At 56.3% G+C, this 20,586-nt stretch overlaps 1 protein-coding gene across 3 annotated transcripts in view; it reads left to right on the top strand.

The window, feature by feature from the left end:
- Window positions 1-20,586, top strand: part of TIAM2 (T-cell lymphoma invasion and metastasis 2) — a 37,885-nt gene that overhangs the window by 9,290 nt on the left and 8,009 nt on the right. The window contains exons 1-5 of one of the 3 annotated variants that reach the window (XM_012721418.1): window positions 1,487-1,775; window positions 16,850-17,026; window positions 18,572-18,640; window positions 19,075-19,200; window positions 19,859-19,967. In XM_012721418.1, coding sequence (XP_012576872.1) covers window positions 16,907-17,026; window positions 18,572-18,640; window positions 19,075-19,200; window positions 19,859-19,967 — 424 coding nt within the window. In that variant the 5' untranslated portion in view covers window positions 1,487-1,775; window positions 16,850-16,906. Of the gene's footprint in view, window positions 1-1,486; window positions 1,776-2,180; window positions 2,227-16,849; window positions 17,027-18,571; window positions 18,641-19,074; window positions 19,201-19,858; window positions 19,968-20,586 lie in introns of those variants that run through there. The other 2 variants (XM_012721423.1, XM_012721412.1) reach the window with 2 other exon arrangements.

The following is a 20,586-nucleotide window of genomic DNA, read 5'->3' on the forward strand; positions in this document are numbered from 1 at the left end:
GGGGCAGGCGGGGATCGAACTCATGCGGAAGTGGCTTCAGCTTCTCAGTGCTGTGCTTTAACCTGCTGCGCCACCAGGGAGGACCTGTTTATTTATTTTTTTAAAGATTTATTTATGTGCACAGAACTGGGGTACAGGCCAGAGATGGCGACAGAGTGAGGAGTAGAACAGGCAGATTGACTGCCGAGGGGAGCAGCGGGGAGACAGGAGGGGTCTGTGGCGCCATGTGGGTCACCAGCATGGCCAAGGATCGAACTCACACTGAAGCGGCTGCGGCCAGCTTCCTAGTGCTGCCTTTTGACCCCCTGCACCACCGGGGAGGCCCCTACTGCCAGCTTTATTATTTCACAGTGATGTTCAAAATGCACCAGCACCTTCAGCATGAGCATTGGAGCATCAGTTAGAAATCTAGGGGTGGACAAGCTACAGCTTGAAATTGGGACTGAGCTAATTCTCCTTGCTAAAATAGATAAAGGGGAAAGCAAATGTAAAACAAAGAACACGGAAGAAAATAAAATTGAAAGGGAGTGTCAGCATGTTCAGCATTTGCTGTCAATTCTTTTCAGGTCTGAAGTAGCGCTCACCTTTTTCCCATCTGCAGCTGTCTCTAATAATGATCTTCCTCCTAGTGAAGCCTCTGGTGCTCGCTCAGCTCATGGGTTCTTCATCCTTTGGGAAGGAATTGCTGACCAAAACCAGAGTGGGTGGGCCTCGAAAGTCGTCATTGTGCTAGAGCACCGTGAAAAGAAAGTTTAGAATTGAAGACTTTCTCCTGGTCTGCATTGTTTTAGCTCCTGAGACATATCCGCTCCAGCCTGGCAGCAGCCTCCTTTTCTCTGTCCAAATGGAGATCTGTGCGTCCTGAGGCGTGTGCCTGGGAGGCTCCTTCAGGATGGCACTGGGCTGTCCCAGGGGGTCCCAGGAGGGGACCCCTCTTCCCAGAGACCTGTCCCTGTTTCCCTGGCTTCTTGCTCCAGCCCTCTTGCTTCTCGGGGGTCATTAACTTCTTTGCAGATTGGACCCTGGCTGAACCTGGGTTGCTGGGGATATTTTACTAACAATACCCTAGACGTTGCAATAAGGAATAATTTCCCTTGAAAACCAAAGGCAGCCGGGCTTGATGAAGCACAGCTGTAAGAGGGCTTTTGACAGCCCTACAATTTCTGCAAATGGCTCATAATTGATTGCCTTCTCTCTCTTCCAGGGTGCCTATTAGTGTCACAGCTCTTTGTGCATCCCTGTCACCCTCTCCTGTGTGAGGGATCATTTCCCCCCCTGTATTGTTAGCAATTAACGTGCAGTATTGTAATAGTTTGGAGTTTGAAAGGAATAAACACTTTCTCTTTGGGTGGGGGGGTGAGCATCAGTTTCTGGTTTCTTCTGGGAACTTGAGGGGTGTCAAGCGGTCCCCGCAGAAATGCTGCTGCTCTTCTGTCTCTGGCTCTTGCACTCGGCTCTGAAGAGGGGCCACCCTTTGGCTCTGTCCTCGCTCTGTGTGTCCTAGCCGGGTGCCCGCCTTCCCGAGCTGGCAGGCTCAGAGCCTGGGTGGAGATGCAGAGGAAGGCGGAGTGAGCCTTCCCCAACCCTGGCGCTGCCTAGGAGGAAGAGCTTGGTGGCGCTAGGCTTTCTCGCGAATGTGACTTGGAAGAACAGTTTGGGATTTTTTCATTGCCTGGGGGTGAGGGAGCGAGGATGCGTGCCAGCTGCCGGCGGTAGATGCAGCCTGCCTCCTGAGGAATCAGGTCTCTCTGAACTTTGCCTCGTGTGTGCATCATGTAAGTAACCGGGAGCTCTGATGCCCGGGATGTGGCCCCGGGCGCCGAGTGGCATGCTGCTGGCTTCTTTTCTCTGTCTTGAAACTTGATTTCACTCTAAATGTCTGAAGACGGTCTGCTTCTCTTTCTAGAAGGGATTCTAAGTGTAGTCTGTAAGAGGATTTCTTTGGCTCCTGGTTGTCCTGGGGCATTGTCAACGTTCTTTCTCAGCCCAGGATGTTTGAGTCTTTAAACCGATCTCTGAAATAGCTTTGTGCTTTGATCTGCTGTGAAGCTAATGGGAGGTCATAGGGACATTTCATGCGTTTTCTTGGTAACACAGACGAGAGAGGCGTCACTGGAAGCCCGTGAATCATTTTTAGCTTTGACACATTTCCGGGGATCCTGCCACATCCTTGGGTGTACAGGTCGTGGAAGGAAATGCGCAAGAGTAAGACCCGTTTTCTACCAGGTAAGTGGAGTTTTTACTTTAGATATTCCCGATGAACGCTGTTCTCAGCTTTTAGGAGGATTTTATGTAATTACCTAGGGTGGCTTTGGCAGGGATTATTTTTGCAGTTTGTGGGCGTCGTGTTGATAGAACAGAGCGTTGGGGATCTGGAGCGATCTGCAGCCTGACAACTGTGCGTTGTGCTCTTTGCAACTTAATCATACTTCAGATCTGTTTTGTCCCGTTCTTTTTTCAAGGTAGAAAGAAGGGGTGCGCGCCAGGGGCTAGGTTTGAGCTCACAGCACGACAGTCACAGGCATTCATACTTAATGCCTGCTGCCTGTCGTGGCACCTCTTAAGTGCTGCGCCGAGTGGCCGTTACAGGCTTGCATATCGGAGGAGCTAAAGGAAGCGGCAGTGACCAGCAGACTGGACGACCGGTCGGTCTCTGCCTCAGGCACCCGCCTTTCTTAGCATCCTTTGAATCTTCTGCCTTCCTCCAAGACCGGCTTGGTTGTGAGATGCTTTTGTTGAAAAGCCAAACTAAGATGTAGTTTACTCGTGAACAGCGGCTATCGGGGGACACTTATTTCTGAAGGCAAGTTACTTGGGCCAGGCCCTGTGTGATGGACGGAGAGTGTGTCCTCAAGTAAACTGCCCCTGAGGGCGGCTGAGGGCTGTGTCTGCCCCCTGGCTGGGAGCGCCCAAGCCCAGGCGGCCTGTGCTGTGTCGGGGCACAGCGGGGAGCGCTCTGAGGCTGACGGGAGGAAGCCTGTCCTTGCCCCGGGCCACAGGCCTTCCCAGGTGTGACCGGGGGCTGCTTCCCAGCCTGGCTGGGCGCCCTGTCTGTGTCCGGTGCTCCAGCAGCCGTTCGGCCAGCCTGTGGGGCGGAGCGCAGGGTGAGCTTTTCAGGTACAAGTTCTCCCTTCCTGCCGCGTCGCCCACACACACGGCAGGTTTCCAACAGTGTCCGCTCCCTTTACTGAGCACATGACCGCCCGGTGAGCTGTGCCCGGCCTTCCTGGTGTTGGGACACTCCCGCGCTCCCCCAGGTGGGAGCAGGAGGCCAGGCCGGCCCTAGGGTTGGCTCTTTGCCTCTGCGCCAGCACAGAGCCAGCTGCCTCTGTTCATTTCCCCTCCGTGCAGGGTCTCGGGGCCCTTCCGAGTGCGGCTTCAGGTGCTGAGTGACACAACTGTGGGCTGCCTGTCTCTTGTGCAGGAGTGGCTGGGGCAGGGGAGGTGAGGGCGGGTGGGGGCTGGGGGGAGCGTCCCTGGGGCACAGTGGCCCTGGACAGGGCGCCACTGGTGGGCTGCGCTTTCTGCTCAGCGCAGATGCACTGTTCTGCTTTCCTCAAACGTCCTGTGGGCTCCTCGCGGTGGGGACTTGTGGGCCCGTCCGAGGTGGCTGTGCCGAGTTTCACTGGTGTCTGGGAGGTCATCTGGCCACTCTGTAGTCAGCTGGGCTTTCTTGGATTTCCCATTTCCCTGGCTTCAGGGTATCAGAGACCCGCTTGGTCTTTCTTGGTCTTCCCTTGACCGTGGGCCCCGACGTGTTGGAGGGCGCCGCTCTCGGCCAGCTGTGGCAGGGCTGGACGCCACTGTGCGGAAGGCTCGCGAGTGCCCACCCTCTCTGCCGCCAAGGGCCCTGCCAGCCTGCTCAGCGGGTCGGCGGTCGCCCAGGGCACATCTGAGCGGGTCAGATGCGAGGCCCATGACGGGGGCAGGGGTGTGAGTGCCGGGGCCGGTGGGAGGCCCACAGGGGCGGGCGCGGCCGCCTGGAGGCTGAGCCCGGAGCTGCCAGGGCTGGGAAGAAACCTCTGAGGAGGCCACCTTCCCGGGGCCTCCTCTGCGACTCGCCACCCCCTCATGGACGGGCCGGGGTGCAGTCCTGAAGGGTCATGTTAGCAGACTGGGGCATGGTGCCAGGGCCTCCCAAGTCGTCCACAGCAGTGGGGTGCCCGACACACACTGGGCGTCTGTGCCTTTGCCAGGGCGGCTTTCAAAGCTCAAAGGGACTGTGGGGAGCACGTAGGCGGCAGCGCGGGAGGTGTTGTTGCAGCAGAGGTGACCGGGGCGTGGGCGCTGGCTGACAGAACAGCCTGTGTCGGGGCAGAGCGCCCGGGGCCGGCCTGGGCCCCGCGGGTCTGACCAGGCAGGCCCTGAGCCTCCGCCTCCTAGTCTGCAAAGTGGGGATGTGTCCCCGGGTGGGGCATGATGAGGGGTCCCGGCACCCCTTTCTTCTGCTTCCCTTTGTCATCCTGGAAGATGGTGGTGCTCTGCTAGGTCTCTTGGCTTCAGCCTCCCCATCCTCTTGTCCACGGCACTAGCCCCCCGCCTTCCTGCGCCCCTGCTTCCTCCTGCTCCAAGTGTCCCCTTTACCCCACTTCTCTGGAGAAACAGAAAGCGCTGTTGTCAGAGTCACCTTCAGAGTCACCAAGTGAAGGAGAAGAAAGGCGCCTGCATCCCTGGGGGCGGCTGGGTCAAGGCCTGTGGGGCTGGAGGCTAATCACACCCTTGCTCGCTGCTGGGCGATGACTCACAGGGTTGGGACTGGGCCGCCCCACAGCAGAGGCCACACACAGATCAGACCCAGAGATCTGACCCGGCCCAGCAGGGGCGGCTCCGGGCGGGCCTGGCGCTCAACCTCTTCACCTGCCCTCTCCTTCGGAGCGACAGGAGCGCCTGCTCCTATTCTGACAGGGGATGGAGAGGGATGAGCTTGTCCTCTCCAGGCAAAGGCAGAGCTCAGAGGGACCCAGGGACCTGCACCCTGAGCGGGAGGGTCTCTACTGAGAGCAGATGGGACTGAGCCTGTTCCGCGTCCCGTGTGGGCCCAAGAGCAAAGTGCTGGCAGGCCTGGGCCTGGGGTGAAGCCACACCACCCCTGCATCTTCCATCCTCACCCTCCATGGGGCTCTTGGTGGCCTCAGGGGACCCCAGCAGGGCTAGGGTGGTCTCCCAGGAAGACCACCGTGGGCTTTACAATCTGGCAGTGACGCCCCTTTTCCCTGGATACGTCATCCAAGTCCCGCACCCTCTAAAGGAGCTGTGGGTCCGCGGGACTGAGGCCCATCACCTGGCTCTGATACCCTGTCCAGCTGTCTGTCTGTCCCAATACCTGCTCTAAGGCAGGTGTTCTTTAGACTCTTTGCTTGACACAACCTTTTTGCTTCATGAGTAAGGAGAGGGGCTGAAGAGAAAGAGAAGCTTCAGGAGAGCCCAGTTAGAATGGAACTTCATGGATTTGTGGCGATTGGATTTAGGGCAGAGATGGGGCCATTTGCTGCTCTGTTCCCAGGCCTGCTCAGTCTTGTTTAGGAAGGACCTCAGCTCTGAGGATCTGTGGAAAGCTACAGGCCTCAGTCGCTCCCACTCATTCCTAAGAAGTTGATGGTTTCAGGGGGTTTCCCAACCCTGTGACGTTTGTCCCTGGGCTTCCTCCGCACCCCAAGCCCATACTTCTGACCTGGAGCAAAATCTGAGTAGTCCGGTTTCTCCCTCATCTCGACACTGCAGAACCGTGATCAAGAACGCGCTGGGACGTGTGTGTGCTCAGGCGGCCTTTTGAAGCTAGTTTCCACCTGCGGGCTCCGCTTCCCATCCTTAACTTTTGACTGTGCTAAGAGGCTCTGAGGGCCAGAAGTACACCCAGGTCCTCCTTGGGTGGCAAATGAAATGAGTAGGCTGAGACCAGGGAGGAAGAATTCTGCACGCTGGTGCCGCAGCCTTTTCTGTAGCTAATGAAAAGAAGGATGTTGGGGGCAACACAAATTTAAATTCTGATCCTCGCCAAAATGTTATAGGTCTTGCTTTAAGTAAAAGCAACAGCTGTGTGATGGGTGATTTAGGGGGAGCGCAGGGGACGCAGGGGGTGACCAGTCTGCAGTGGCTCCTTTGTCCCTCTGGGAGGGCACCGAGGACCCCCTATTCCTTCCCTCTGCTCCCCCAGTTACAGGGGAAGTTGGCCCAGTCACCCTTTGGACACCATGAGTGGAATCTTCCTGGGTACACTGGTCACTGTAAGCTCCAAGCTCCTTCACGAGGAGCGCTCGAAGCTGGCCACGCCGGGAGGGCTGACCGCGGGGCAGGGCCACCCTCCCTTTACATGCTCTGCACACAGAGGCAAGTGAGTGTTCTGTACCAGCGCACAGAGGGGTGCGGAGCCTCTACTCCTGGGGCGCCTTCCATCACCTTGGCCCCTGCTCACCTTTCAAAGATGTCCCAGCTCCACAGGGGAGCTGCCTTCCTTCTTGGAAAAAAATAAGTTCTGAGAAATTGCTCTGAGTCACTTTGCAATTTCCTATAGTCTGATGTGCCACTTGGTTCCGGACCAGGCGGTGCAGGAAGGAAGGTATTGGGGAGCCTGCCCTGCGTCAGAGGGGCCTGGCTGTGTGTGATCACCAGCTCAAATGCCAGCTTCTAATTGCCCAGGGAGCCACTGGTTGATTAGCTTTGCAAATCAGGCTCCTGCCGCTCTCGATAATAGCACGGAGAACAGGGCAACAGAAAATATATTTGTCCCCAGTAGGGGAGACAGGAGAAAATTTGAAGGTATGTGTTGAAAGCCACCCTCCCCCCAGCTCTCCTCCTCATGCTTTAGTCTGGCATTGTCTCCTCCCTGGCTTTGCTTGTTCTGTTTGTTCCACTCCCTGCGCACCCTTCTTCCCCCAGGATTCACCTTCCTCTGCTCTCCCCATCTCTGCTGCCACCTAAGGAAGCTCAGCCTAGCATCTGCACAGGCGGGGGGCTTCACGAGGCCCCCCACAGTCCTGCCCCCTTCGGGCTCTGGAGCTGCTTTGAGCTGCATGTAGGATTTCCCAGCACCCATGACCTTCATGATTCATGTAATCACAAGCAGAAAGAGCATCATCAAGAAGGCTGGTGGCCTGGGCAGGGCAGCCTGGGGGTCCAGCCCAGGGAGTGGGGTGAGGGTGCAGGGTGCCCCCCGCCATGGCCGGTCAGCTCTGGAATGCAGGGCTGACGGGTGAGTTCTGAAGGTGGAAGGCTGAGCCGCAAAACGGTGATCTCAGGTGAGATTTAAACGCGTTCCCCCGTCTGACGCTTTGAAAACCGCCTCGAGTCTACTCTGCAGCTGGTGTCTGACCACCCTGTCCTGCGTGCGCCTCGGGCCGGGGCTCCCTTCCCGGGGACCAGCCAGTCTGGCCACCAGGGACACCTGCTTTGGGTACTCGGGCTTAATTTGTTTGCATTTAGAAATTTGAAATTGCCGAATCATTTCTGGAAAATGATCATTTTCATTGGAATGTTGCCGCTTCAGTTAGATTATTTAGTCAGTGGTAGATTTCAAAGATGGTCTGGCGCTTGAGCTTTCTGGTTCCCTATGAAATGATGGTTATTTTGGTGTCCTGTCAATGAGAAATACGCCAACGTGATACAGTTGACTAGGCTGTCACATTGCTTAAATCCAACAAAAAACAAAACAAAAACAAAACCCAAACAGTGGCACTCAAGCCACGAGCCCGGGGCGCCAGTGGCCTCTGTTCACCTGGTCAGCGGCCCTGGGCCACACCCAGGCGTCTTGGAAGTGACCAGGTGATTTAGCTTCAGTTTTCTCCCTAAAGCTGTACTTCTTTGAAACTGGATTTCAGGCACTATTTTCAGTGAAATAGTAGAGCGGACAGTCCAGGCCATGTTCAGCACCGGGGGTTCTGGGGTTCAGAGATCCTAGCGCCTGGTCCAGCCCCGGGCCGGTGCCTCATCGGTGACTGCGGCAGCCTTGAGCCCTGCTGCCTAGTGGCACAGCAGTCAGTGAAGCATGGTGGCCGAGAGGTCACCAAGTACCGCACCCCCGGGTCCTGCTGCTGCAGGGGTGGGGGGCTCGGTGCGCCTATCAGTTTACGTGGAGACGCTCTGAGGGTTCAGAGCCCGTGCGCCATGCTGCCAGGAGCTGGTGCTCAGTCCTCCCCATGAACCGCTTGGGTTCTCCTGGAGAACATCCCAGGGCACAGCAGGCACGCTGGCTGCTCCATGCCGCCTCCCCTGGCCTCGGCGTGGGCCCCTCAGAGGCTGCTGTCCCCAGGGGCCAGGCTGTGTACAGCACACTGCACGTTTGCAGGGTGCGATCTACAGGGAGAGGAGAGAGCGCTCTAGGATGCTGTCCACTTCTGCACCAAGAGGGGACAGACGGGTCTGCCCCTCTCTGCTGTCGCAGGGGCCGCGGGAAGGCAGCGGGCCGGGGCCTGCACCCTCCTGCTCTCCAGCGCGTGGGCTCCGGGGAGATTGCCTCACCCCCAAGTCCTTAGAGAGAAGAACAGGACCACCTTCTGGGCCGGGAAGGGAAACATGATCCTGTGTTTGAATGGCTTCGAGAGACAGGTGCCACCCAGGGCTAACGTGCGCGTGTTTCTAGGCGTCACCCCACGCAAATGGCTCCCTCCAGCAGCCCCCTCGGCGGACACCAGCAGGCCCTTCCCATGAGAGAAACTGATGGGAGAGGTTAGCTGGCCGGTCAGCGGAGGCTCTGGGGGTCGCAGGCCATCTCCTTCCGCCACCCCTCGCTGCTTCAACCCACAACTAAGTGCCTTGAAGCACCCGGGACGTGGAGACGTGAGGACTTACTCTGGGACTTGTTGACATCAAGCTCCGTGCTGACTTGCAGGTGTGAGATTAGAAATCTGACCGCCACTTTCTGCGGTTTTAGCTGACTGCACACCTGAAGTACATACATTCCTGTAGCCTTTGTTTCAGCCTTCCAAGAATCGGTTTGAAAGAGCTCTTATAAAATTTTCAGTAGTTGTTTTCATCAAGTTATTTGAAACCTCGCAAGAAAAGGCTGAGTCCTGGGTGCTTGTGTGAGGAGCGGGACTTGCATCTGAGCGGCGCATAATCTGGTCGCGGCCGTGTCGTTTTTATGCTAGCTCAGGTCACGCGCATCCGAAAGCCTTTTCACTTGGCTTCCCCCCCCCCCCCCATTTTAAACATTTCTCCATCTGGTTTTTCAGTAGGTATCGTTATTTTAAAATCTGCCACCACATCATAACCTAGAATTAAAACCCGCCACTCTATAATGCCCATAAAAAGCAGGTGTTGGTCTTCAACCAAAATAACCATTTACTAGTACCTTTGGGGTGCACACGAGTCCGGTGATGCCGGAGAACTCTGTCCACGACTGAACAGGCACACACTTCCCTTCCCGGGAGTGGGGGGAAGGGGGTCCCCTCTGATAGATGGTGGCTGCTCTCAGCCCTGCCTTCTGGTCGGCGGACAGCGGGGCCAAGGGCCCCCCAATACTGTGGAGCAGTAGACCTGCCTTGGCGCCAGAGCGCATTTCTCCAGCAGCGTATAGCCACGCTCTCCTATTCTGAGGGCGCCCATTACTGCTGGGTGCCCTTGGCGCGCTCCTTGGCGGCCATTCGTGGGAGAACCCCCTCCTCAAACCCCGTCCCGAAGCTGGGCGGTGCCCCGCAGGTGGCTGTCTCGGGCCTCGCTTTTCCTGCCCTGCCCTGTGCTGCGCCCAGGAGCTTCGTGAGAGAACATGGCGCCTGCCGGCAGCGGCGAGCTGAGCCCCGGCCCCGTGTGCGCACAGTGGCTGCCTGTCCCTGGCGACAGAGCTTCCCACGGGAAGTCTCAGGGCGGCGGCGCAGCGGGGTTTAATGGCGGAAGCGCAGAGGAGAGCGCTGGACGCAGGCTGCGCCCCTGTGAGGGCCCCACCTTCCGGCCCAGAGGGAGAGGGTCAAGGCTCCTGGACCACACAAGGTCAGCGCCTGGGTTGAGCCAGTAGGGGCGCTGGGGATAGCTGCCCACGGCCGGCCGGTTTCTGGGCTCACAGAACTGCCTGCGGCTGGGAGCCAGGTGCCCCCCTTTGTTTTTCGGGGTAAGGCAACCAAGACCTATGTGGATTACAACCAGGAAGAAGACAGACGACTTTGGGGACCAGAGGCAAGGACAGAGACTTGGGGTGGGAGCTGGTGGGCTCAGAGTGGCCCCCCTGCACCCCTGTCCTCAGCCTTCTATTTATAGCATAGTCTTTACCTGCCCGGACAATTAGTGACTCAGAAAGATTTGTCACAGCGTTAATCTGTCAAAAATTGGATTACAACTGGTGTCACACATTCCTTCTTCAAATCAGATGACAAGGGGAAATGCTCTAATTGGCAAACACTGGAGGACCTTCCTTGTGCTAACAGCCTGGTAATATGTTATCAGTTGCTAAAGAACTCGTTGGGACAAAACTCTAAATAGAAATGTTGTGTTTGAGAAAAGTGGCAATAACCATGGACACCGAACGACAACATTAACCCCTGAGTTACTGCAAATACACAGGCTTAAACTGATTCCCATGGTGACTAGTACATCAGGAGGCTTCGCGAGGTAACCAGAGGGAGCTAAGACCTGCAGGGGTGGGTGGGTGCAGGGCGCAATCGCAAATCCCAGCTAAGCCTGTGCTGGAAAAAAGGTGAATTGAAAAATGGCTTAGAGGGTCGCTAACTGGATAAACTTGTTTAGGATGAGTGGTCACCAATGCCAGGTGATCACAGGATGATTTAAAGGAGGATGTAATACCCCAAAGTCACAGGGAAGGCCAGTGGAATCATCCTGTTCATGAAAAGGGGACACAAAAAAAGCAAAAAGAAAAAAAAAAGAAAAAGAAAAGTGTTAGAGAAAATTTTAGGCACTTTCCTGAGCCCCCGATGAGCACACAGGTGCTTTTCCCAGGGAGTTGAAGCACCCACATAAAAGCGTTCTGTTGCATGAATTGAGATGTCACATGTCATCTCTAGAAAATAACATGAGTCAGTTTAAACAATTCAGTTGTTTTTGCTGAAAACGTTCAGAATAAGTTTTATGGATGGTTTTGAGTTTTAATGGCCACTACATTTCAGGCAAAGACTTTGGACCCGGCTTCATCTCTTTATAGCAGAGGCTGGCAGCATCCTGCTCAGCACCAGATCGTCAGTATTTCGGGCGCTGGCCGCCGCTTAGCTCTGCCTTTCAAGGTGGAAGCAGCCAAGACAAATTGGCAGAGGAGGCGCGTGGGCGGCGCTAATAAAACTTTATTTACAACAACCGCTGGCGCAACTTCCCTAGCTGACCCCTGCTCTGATGACCTGCTCCTGGCTCACCTGTGACTTCCAGAGTGGGGCTGTTACAGTCTCTTCTACCAAGAGCTGGGTGCGTCTGCATCCGGAAGCCCAGGCTCAGTCCTGGCCCGCGTGTGCTTCCTGGCGGGCAGGCGCGACTGCACCCGAAGCGAGCCGTGACTTTCTGGGTGAAAAACTGGAAGGAGAGAACACAGTACCTGGCGTAGACTGGTGCACCCACAGGATGAGTCTTAAGACCAAAACCGAAACCCCCAGTGTTGTCTTGAAAGGGGGCTCTGGTGGCGGAGAAGATTGCTGTACCCTTGAAACATCCTTGGCGGGAGAACATCTCTTATTCATTCCTGAATTCTGACCAAACTCCAGTTAAATAAGGAAACTGAGCAGAAGGCAGATGGGCTGCAAGCGTGGAGGCTCCGCTCTGCTCTCGCGTCCCGGGGAGGCGCCCTGGTCTTGAGCCGCGTGATGCTCGGAGGCTCGTCTGATGCAGGGAGGGTCTGTAGCGTGATGCGCCGAGGCTCGTGTGATGCAGGGAGGGTGTGGTGCACTGTGGGGTGTCCCCTGCTGCCAGATTCTAGGGGTGCGGGGGCGGAGTTGGGGCCACGCGCTCTGCTGTCTGCAAGCCCCGTGGATCAGCTCCGGGCACTGGCGGGGTTTAGTGTGCACTTGCGACCTGGCAGAGATGGTGCGGGTGTCTGAGGCTGGGCAGGCAGGATGAACTGGCTTTCCGGGCGGGCACTCCACTCCACGTGCCTTGAAGCCTCGGTCTCTGCCCTTAACCGTCCTGGGGAGCCATTTAACCTTTAGGGCTCCCTCTGCCAGGAACATTTGGGGCTTTGTTAGATCTTCCTGTCAGTTAGCGATTTTAATGAAGTGCAGAGTGAGTTGAGAAAAAGTCCTTTGTACAGTTTTTAGATGCTCTTTCTTCCTTGTGTAAGGGCGCTTTCCTGACATCTCATCTGCAGGGTGTGACAGCTGCCACCAGCGTCACTCTGGGGTTGTTCAGTGGTGCAGGTTCCTCCTGGCTTCCAGACACGTGCCGGTTTGGAGCCACGACGAGGCTGCCCACCGCTGCCGATTGCACTGTCCCTGTGGGCCGCTGGCCACTGGCCCAGGGCTTGATCCTTAGGGTTTTTGTTTTTTTTTTTAATGTTCTTTTTAAGATTAGCAGAAGGTCCCATTGCCCATGCTGAACAGATGCACGAGGGTCCCTTCCTTTTGGGCTTGTGCTTGTCTCTGTCTGCTGCCGACCTCCTAGTCGCCCCAAGTTAACCCCTTTTCCTCTAAAGCAGGGGCTCACAGGTGCCCCTGCCAATGCTTCACTACCTTTAGTGGTTTCCCGATGAAATACCCCTGGGTTTTCAGCACTTTTGATTCGATTCTTAGTCTGGCAGGGTTTTTTTTTTTAACACCATAGTATGAACAGATGCCTTTGACAGAAGCGTTTGCAAGAATCAGAAGTCCCTGAACCAGCTTCTAGGAGGCGTGGGGCCCAGATGGGCCTCTCATCTCAGCAGTTGTGAAATCCCAGAAATCACCTGAGAAGCTTCTGGTAAAGGGGTATATGTGCTCCACAGTGATTTAAATAAAAAAATTATTTATGCTTACAGAACTGGGCTACAGGCCAGAGGTGTGAGGGGTGAGAGGATTCACCAGAGTGGGGAACAGAACAGACAAATGGACTAAATGTACAGCTGAGGGGAGCAGCGGGGAGACAGGACAGGTCTGCTGCGCCATGTGGGTCCCTGGCCTGGCCGGGGATCGAACTCGTGGTGACCTGGCTGTGGCTAACTTCATAGTGCCGAGCTTTAACCCGTTGCACTACCAGGGAGAGACCACAGTGGTTTTATTTTTGAGGTTCCAAAACCGAGGGAAATTGGAAGGTGCCAGATAGTGAGGTCTCAGATAGGCGCAAAGCAATCAGTGCTGTGCTGAGGGGAACAGCGCTGCGCCCAGCTGCGCTGCCCAGCAGTGTGCGGTCAGCCGGGCGGCAGGGGGCCTCACCCGCCTCGTACAGATAAAGCCAAAAGTGGTAATCTCTGTGGTGTCTCCCCGACCCACCGTGTTGCGGTCTAGCTGGCTGAGCCGCCGTGTGTCAGGTCACCACGTGCTGCCTTCACGCCGAGATGGCCGAGTCGGGCTCTTTGCACCCGCCCATGACCTTTTTTCTTTTTTTTTAAAGATTCATTTATTTGTACATACAGAACTGGGGTACAGGCCAGAGGCTCAGGGGCGGTGAGAGGCTTCACCAGAGACAGAGTGGGGAGCAGAACAGGCAGATCGACGAAGTCCACTGCTGAGGGGAGCAGCAGGCGGGTCAGGAGAGGTCTGCCGCACCATGTGGTCACCTCCGGGGCAGGGGGGAATCGAACTCATGCGGAAGCGGCTTTAGATTCTCAGTGCTGTGCTTTCACCCTCTGCGCCACCAGGGAGGGCCCCCCCATGACCTTTTTCATGGGTGTCACCATGCACGAGCCATTCAGCCCAGAGGTTCTGAGTGTGAAGCGCTTCATCTACAAGCAGGATCAGGTCACTTTAAAATAGGCAGCAGCCTTACCAGTAGGTTACAAAACTTGGGGGTCAGAATCACAGCTTCCCCACAACACAGCAGTTTCAGGGGGGAACTTAGAGAGAAAATACTTTTGTTCACTGTTCCCACAATGAACTCCAGGCTCTGATCACCGACTTTTGCCAACTGGAAAACGCCCTTCCAATTTCCCTGGGTTTTGGAACCTCAAAAATAAAACCACTGTGGTCTCTCCCTGGTGGTGCAACGGGTTAAAGCTCAGCACGACTTCACCTTCGCCTTCCAGTGGCCTGTAGTTTGCTCCAACGGTTGGGCGCTGGGACCCCATGACCTGCAGGCATAGGGCTTCAGGGTAGGGGTCTGTGGCTTCAGGGTAGAGATTCTGGGATGCGGTGGGCGGTGTCTTGTCTATCTGCTGGAGGTCACTGGTCTGCAAATGTCTGGGGTGACGATCCCTCTAAGCAGAGCTGACCTCAGAGGTGGTGGCTGTGCAGGGCACCCCTGGCCCGTGGCCACCCTGCCCAGAGGTGGGTGTGGCACCTGGAGGAGCCAGCCTGCTCTGCCAGGTCCTTGGGGTTGTGTCACCAGGTCCTGCTGAAGCCTCCTGACCTCACCTGTGGTGTCTCAGCAGGTGACGGGCAGACTCCATGCCACAGGTCCTGTGAGAGGACCTGACTTTCCCCCGGGACTGCCTGGCACCCAGGTGCTCCATCCATGGGCGCCCCAGTTCTCCCTGACCCAAGTGGCAGTTTGGGGGGGAACCTGATGGCATTAACAGTTGTTTCCCTCACTAATAAGGAAACTGAAGACTCAGAAATGCGCCCTGTCCAGGGCTGCATGGAGGCCCAGCACAAGGCAGGAAGGTCCTGTCCTCCGAGTCTGCTTGATGCCTCTGACCACAGCCCCACGGGAAAACACCCTGTCCAGTCATTGTTCCCAGAAAGCACTGGCCGTGCACCCGGGAGCCGTTTGCGACGGGCTCAGTGTTCCTAAGCCCTGCGACGAATGGAGGGGCTGAGGCTCGTGGCTTTTGCAGACACACTGTGGAAACACATTTAGTTTCCTCCTGTAAAGGTGCTGCCTCGTTCTAACCCAAGTAAACCCTGTGACCTTCCCTAGGCCAGAGCTGAGCTGCGAGTGTGGGCAAGGCTTGGTGGCAGCTGGTCGTGGCAATGTGGCACCTCAGGAGCGCAAACGTGTCATGAAATCTCAGCCAACAGTCACTTTTCCAAGAGAATCGCACCCGCAGTTTCTTAAAAACGAATTCTGGTTTTCTGAAATGGCAAGATATTTTATTTTTAAAATCTCCTTATTTTAACACTGCATTGTTAGGTGTGATTTCTGACATCCCAGCAAGGCAAAGCTGTAATCTCACCAGCTGCCATTTAACTTATGGTGCATTTTGTCAGATCTTATTTTATGCAGTAGAGACGAGCCGAAGCGTCTACACCTTGGAGACTGTTGTTTTTTAGGATTGCGGAGTTATGTTGTGTGAGCATGTGAAACAAATGTCAGTATAGAGAATTCAAATAAGAGTTCTGAGGCATTTCGGGCTGTTTACTTCTGCCAGTAGAGGGCCAGCCCCAGGGCCCGGCCCATGGTGCGATTGAGAGCTGCTTCCACTCACAGCGTTCCTCCGTGCAGCTCTGGGGACCTGCCAGAAGGTGGCACCTCTCCTGGGAAATGGAAGTGGGTGTCTGCTCTACGCTGGGTTGACCAGTCTCTCCCACCCACATCATGTCTGCAGAAACTCTTCAGAATTACCCAGAACCGGGCCCTGGAGCTTCTGTTCAGTGGTCCAGGATTGAGTGTTTTTACAAGCTTCCCAAACAGAGTCGATGCAGACAGGCTGAAGTCCGGGGGAAGGCGGGCTGCAGGTTCTTGTACGGGGCCTTCGTGAGACTTTCACCCCAGAAGAGCAGCCCTGACTGACCGTGCCGCTCCGGTTGGCTTTTGCTGTGTGTCGTTAGGCTTCCCAGGCACAACTCACCGGTGTCAGTTTCTTATGAATCAGTAGGTTTAGTTGCTTGAATCCCAGGGTGAGACCGTGAGATCCCTCGGGCTGCATTCGGTGCCACTGGAAGGCAAAGGTGAAGTCGTGCCGAGCTTTAACCCGTTGCACCACCAGGGAGAGACCACAGTGGTTTTATTTTTGAGGTTCCAAAACCCAGGGAAATTGGAAGGGCCACTGGTTCAGTCTTTAAAAGTTCGCCCAGAATGAACAGCCTCTGATAGGTAACAGAGGAAACGCGCCTTGGGGCAAACCCAGTGGGCCATGTAGAGCCGGGGAGAGCCCCAGCCCGCATGCCCCGAACCACTCTAGAAGCGATTATGTTCTGGTTCTGTGCATCTAGTTGAGGCTTCGAATCTGCTACAGGGGTGGTCCCCTCCTGTGCTGGGGTGACAAGAAAGTTGCATTTAGCGAGCCCAGTGTCTGGGCGTCTCGGGGGGTCCCAGTTCCACCCCTGCAGTTGGGCTCTGGGCCTGGCGGGGTCACGTCCCCTATTTGGGCTCCTGTTGTGTCGCCCCTTCAGGACCCCTTGCAGCCCCTCTCCTGACCCCCTTTCCTCGTGTCTGTAGCTGCCCCCTTTCTGCACCGGGAGTGCTTACTACTCACTCACTGCCCTGCTGCTGGGCACAAGGCTTCAGAGCCCCGTGGCAGGACGCAAGGGCAGACTGCTCGTCCACGTGGCCACGGCAGCCCACAGTCGTTCCCGCCTGTGTCACCACCTGCCGGGGCTGTTTCCTGTGGGAGATGGAGCTGTTGGGCCAGGTGTGGAGGGGGCAGAGCAGGCCACACGGGGCTGCCTTGCTTTGTGCAATCAGGGAAAACTCAAAACTTCATTGCAGGGGTGGCCCACGCCTCATCTGCAGTGTCACTGCTGGTGCGGTCACCCTCCGGCGCCGTCGTGACGGTGAGGAAGTGCCTGTTGCTGGACGAGTGTGAGCGCGTGTCCTCCCCTGGGGGCCCCCGTGAGGCCCCGGGCTGCCCGGCAAAGCTGGGGCTGTGTGTGGACAGTGGGCCTTCCTGGCATCAGCTCCCCCCTCTTGTCCCCAGAGCGCAGAGCAGCTGGCGGCGCTGTGCAGGAGTTTCGACGACGCCCAGGCCCACGGCATGGAGGCCCCCAGGGAGATTCGGGAGCTGCCGCGGCCGCTGGCCCGCCACCTCTCGGACGCAGACCGCCTCCGGAAGGTCATCCAGGAGCTGGTGGACACGGAGAAGTCCTACGTGAAGGTGACGGCAGACGCGGGCCTTCTGGGTCCCAGACTGAGCCCTGGCGTGGCCACCGCAGGGACACACCTGCCCCTGGGAGGGCCGGCAGGGGTTGGGAGTGGGCCTGGGAGCACATTAGGTCCCTGGCTCATTTTGTCACCAAGGTAACTTTCACTGTGGAGACAGATGTTCTAGCTCGTCACTGCCACCAGCGGGTTTAGCTCCCCTCGCGTCTCGCCCTGCCTTGGTGCGGGGAGACATAGACACGCTGAGTTCAGACACGTTTTCCGGGCCATCCCGGGGCAGTCGTGGCCTTCCCCAGGCCCAGAGCCCTCCGGACCCCGAGCATGGTCTGGGCTCCTTCCCGGGAGCCCGGGTTGAAGGGAGGGCAGAATGCACATCCCTTTTGGTCCCCGCCCCCCAGTGGGAGGGTGAGCCCTGCTGGGTGCACTGTGACGCAGCCGAGCATCCACATCTGTCTCTTCAGCACCCCTGGTGCTGCAGCTGCCGGGCATCCTCGGCCCTGCACGGACCAGCCCTGGCGAGGAAGTGAGAGTGGCGCTGACAGAATAGCCACACCCCCGCCTGCTGTGGGCACACACACCGCTTTTATTTTTTAACTTTTTGGTTGACATTTAACATGCAGTTTTACTTACTGTTCTTTAACCTGGATCCCTGCATGCACCTGGAATTTTCAACATCTGTGTTTGCCTGGTCACTTCTCACACCCGCCTGCCCTGAGGCAGCCACTGTGGATGAGGGTGGGGGGAGGAAGGGCTCAGGGAGGTGGCGTGGCTCAGCTCAGGTCTGTCCACACGGTCAAACGCCCACTGTAAGGTTCTGGAGACTCTGGGCTTGACAACAGGCTCCAGGTCTAGCCTCTTCCACTGGAAGATGGAGGAGGCAAAGTGGCTGACTCTGGGCTCAGGCTAGTATTCTGGGCTCCAAAGTTCTATAGTACAAATGAAGAAAAAGAAGTTTTCCTGTCAGTAAACTGCGTCTCAACCATGGCTTCAAATTTTTACACTGAAAAACCAAAAACCTACAACTCTTTGCACCCAAAGCGTTTGTAAAAGCAGCCGACTATGACTGCCTGTATGCCTGGGCCCTTGACCGGCCTCACTGGCCAGTGTCACAGATGCTAATCCTTGGGGATTTTTCTTGTACTTGAATATGGGGGCTTGAACATTTACTAGTGCTGCAACCCCCAAACTTTAGAGCACCCCAGAACCTGTCCTCCCCCTCCAGCTCCAGGCTGGGGCTGCCGCCCTGCCCCTGATGCAGGCCAGCCAGTTGTGGTCACACCTGACAGGCGCCAGGCCTGTAGGGAGGTGGCCACCCCTGGAGAGGAGGAATGTGGATCTACGGACACAAGTCTGAGCAGGGCCAACCCTCAAGCGCCACAGGAAAACGTGGAGCTGGCATTAGCCTCGGCCTAGGGGAAAGTCAAGAAATTCCACCACAGAAAACATCACCCTAATGGGGTCTTTGGGGCTGCTGCCAGGGCAGTGGGGACACGTGGCATTTGGGGACTTGTGCGTTAAGGACCCTCCTCCTGCCTTTCAGGACCTGAGCTGCCTCTTTGAGCTGTATTTGGGGCCACTTCAGAGTGAGACCTTTCTGACTCAGGACGAGGTGAGTGACCAACTTCCCTGTCCACGGGCTCTGGCTCCACGGCCTCCCTCACAGGGGCCTGCCGAGATTCTGTCTGTTGTCCCCCAGAGAATATATATAATGTATACCCAGTCTGCCAGGCCGCTCCTCCGAGGCTCCCCATGGCTGGGGCCAGGCGAGACCTGACCCGCGTGCGGCGGCCGTGCCTGCAAAGAAGGCGCATTTTTTGAAGCATTTGTTTAATGTTAAATCACAGGACTTACTGCTTTCCTGCTCAATTCTATTCCTCCTGATGTTCTGAAAACATTGCACATATTTAAAAAGTCATTTTAGAATTGCAGGGGCCATCTGTGTGTAGATGACACCCCTGGACGGGCAACCTGTGCACTATGCGAGGGGGGAGGGACCTGGGTCTCCGTGGCTAATCCTTCCTCCAAATCCTGGTCCTCATGCAGATGGAGTCACTCTTCGGAAGTTTGCCAGAGATGCTCGAATTTCAGAAGGTGTTTTTGCAGACTCTCGAGGATGGGATCGCAGCATCGTCTGACTTTAACGTACTTGAAACCCCCTCGCAGTTTCGAGTAAGTATCTTAGACTTAAAGCAAAAACAGGTGGACAGACAGTAAAATTCTCCCTCAGAACGAGCTTACCGCCCCTCAACGACTGCAGCGATTAACTTGGTGCCTTCCCCTTCCCTCGAGGAGTCCGGGCAGCAGGGCCTCTGGGGTCTGCCGGCCAGACCAGCGCCCTGTGCTCGGCTGTCCCCAGGGGTCAGCGGGCAGCTGCATGGAAGCCACAGAGGCACGTGGCGGCACCGGTCCCAGGGCCTGCCTGTCTGTGGGGCCCTGTCAGTGTGAGCGGCTGACCGAGCGGCGGAGGCAGCAGCGAGGGCAGGGCACGAGCGCCTCGTTCACACCTCGGGAGGCGCACAGGCGCGGCTCCTCAGCGGGCCACGGCTTCGATCCTGCCACGTCTCACGCGTTTCCACAGAACTCCTGCTTCTCCCTGAGGGGTCCACTGTGGCAGCCGGCTCTGCTGCCAGCAACGTTGCAGTCAAGCGGAGACCTGCTGGCGGCGACCTGGGCTGCTCTGGCCTCCTGTGGCTGAGGCAGCCCTGGGCTCTCCGGGCCGCACTGCTCCGGCACCTCACAGGCGGTTGCAGCCGGGTCACCGAATCAGCCAAAAGGCGCCGGCCGCAGTGATTCAGTCACAGCTGAGTGACTTCTCTCTTCCTTCCAGAAACTGCTCTTTTCGCTCGGAGGCTCCTTCCTGTATTACGCAGACCACTTTAAACTATACAGCGGGTTCTGTGCTAATCACATTAAAGTGCAGAAGGTTCTAGAGCGAGGTAAGTTGCTTCTACCTTTTATGAACCTGTACTTTTGTACTTTTAACTGTGAAAGGGTAAATCTGTACTTAACAGTAGCAATAAGTGAGACTTTAGTGGTTCAGGCTTCATTGTTGGCCTTGAATTTGGGAAAGTTTATGGTTTATTTCAATTAGCAACAGTGAACATGTGTCCAGAGATACTGATTTGTTATGTGTCACTTTGCTAATTAAATTTTGTGGGGGGGGGGCTGTCAGGGGGACAATCTCTGCTCTAAACACTGACACCCAGAAGCCCCTGGGGTGGAGTAGAAAGGAATGTAAACCATTTCCTTCTTTCCTGTTAACTTTCTTCTTAAGCCTAGAAACCACTGATTGCAAAAATAAATAAGTAAATAAATAAATAAAAAGCCCCCAGCCAGCCATCTCCGGACTCGCAATGTGAGTGCCTGAGCCTTTGGTGCCTCCAGCAGACATGCCCCTCCATGGCCTGTTACCAAAGGACTGTTCATGCCTCCACATTTTCATCATCATTTCCGAAGTCCATGTATACCTGCGCGGACAGCCCTCGGCTCCTCATGCCACAGCAGATGTGGCTGGCGGCTGGACAGAGTTGGGGTACAGGTCAGAGGTGCAGGGGT

Source organism: Condylura cristata, unplaced genomic scaffold (genome assembly GCF_000260355.1).
Source record: "Condylura cristata isolate star-nosed mole 26May11 unplaced genomic scaffold, ConCri1.0 scaffold00001, whole genome shotgun sequence".
In the NCBI taxonomy this organism is placed as follows: domain Eukaryota; kingdom Metazoa; phylum Chordata; class Mammalia; order Eulipotyphla; family Talpidae; genus Condylura; species Condylura cristata.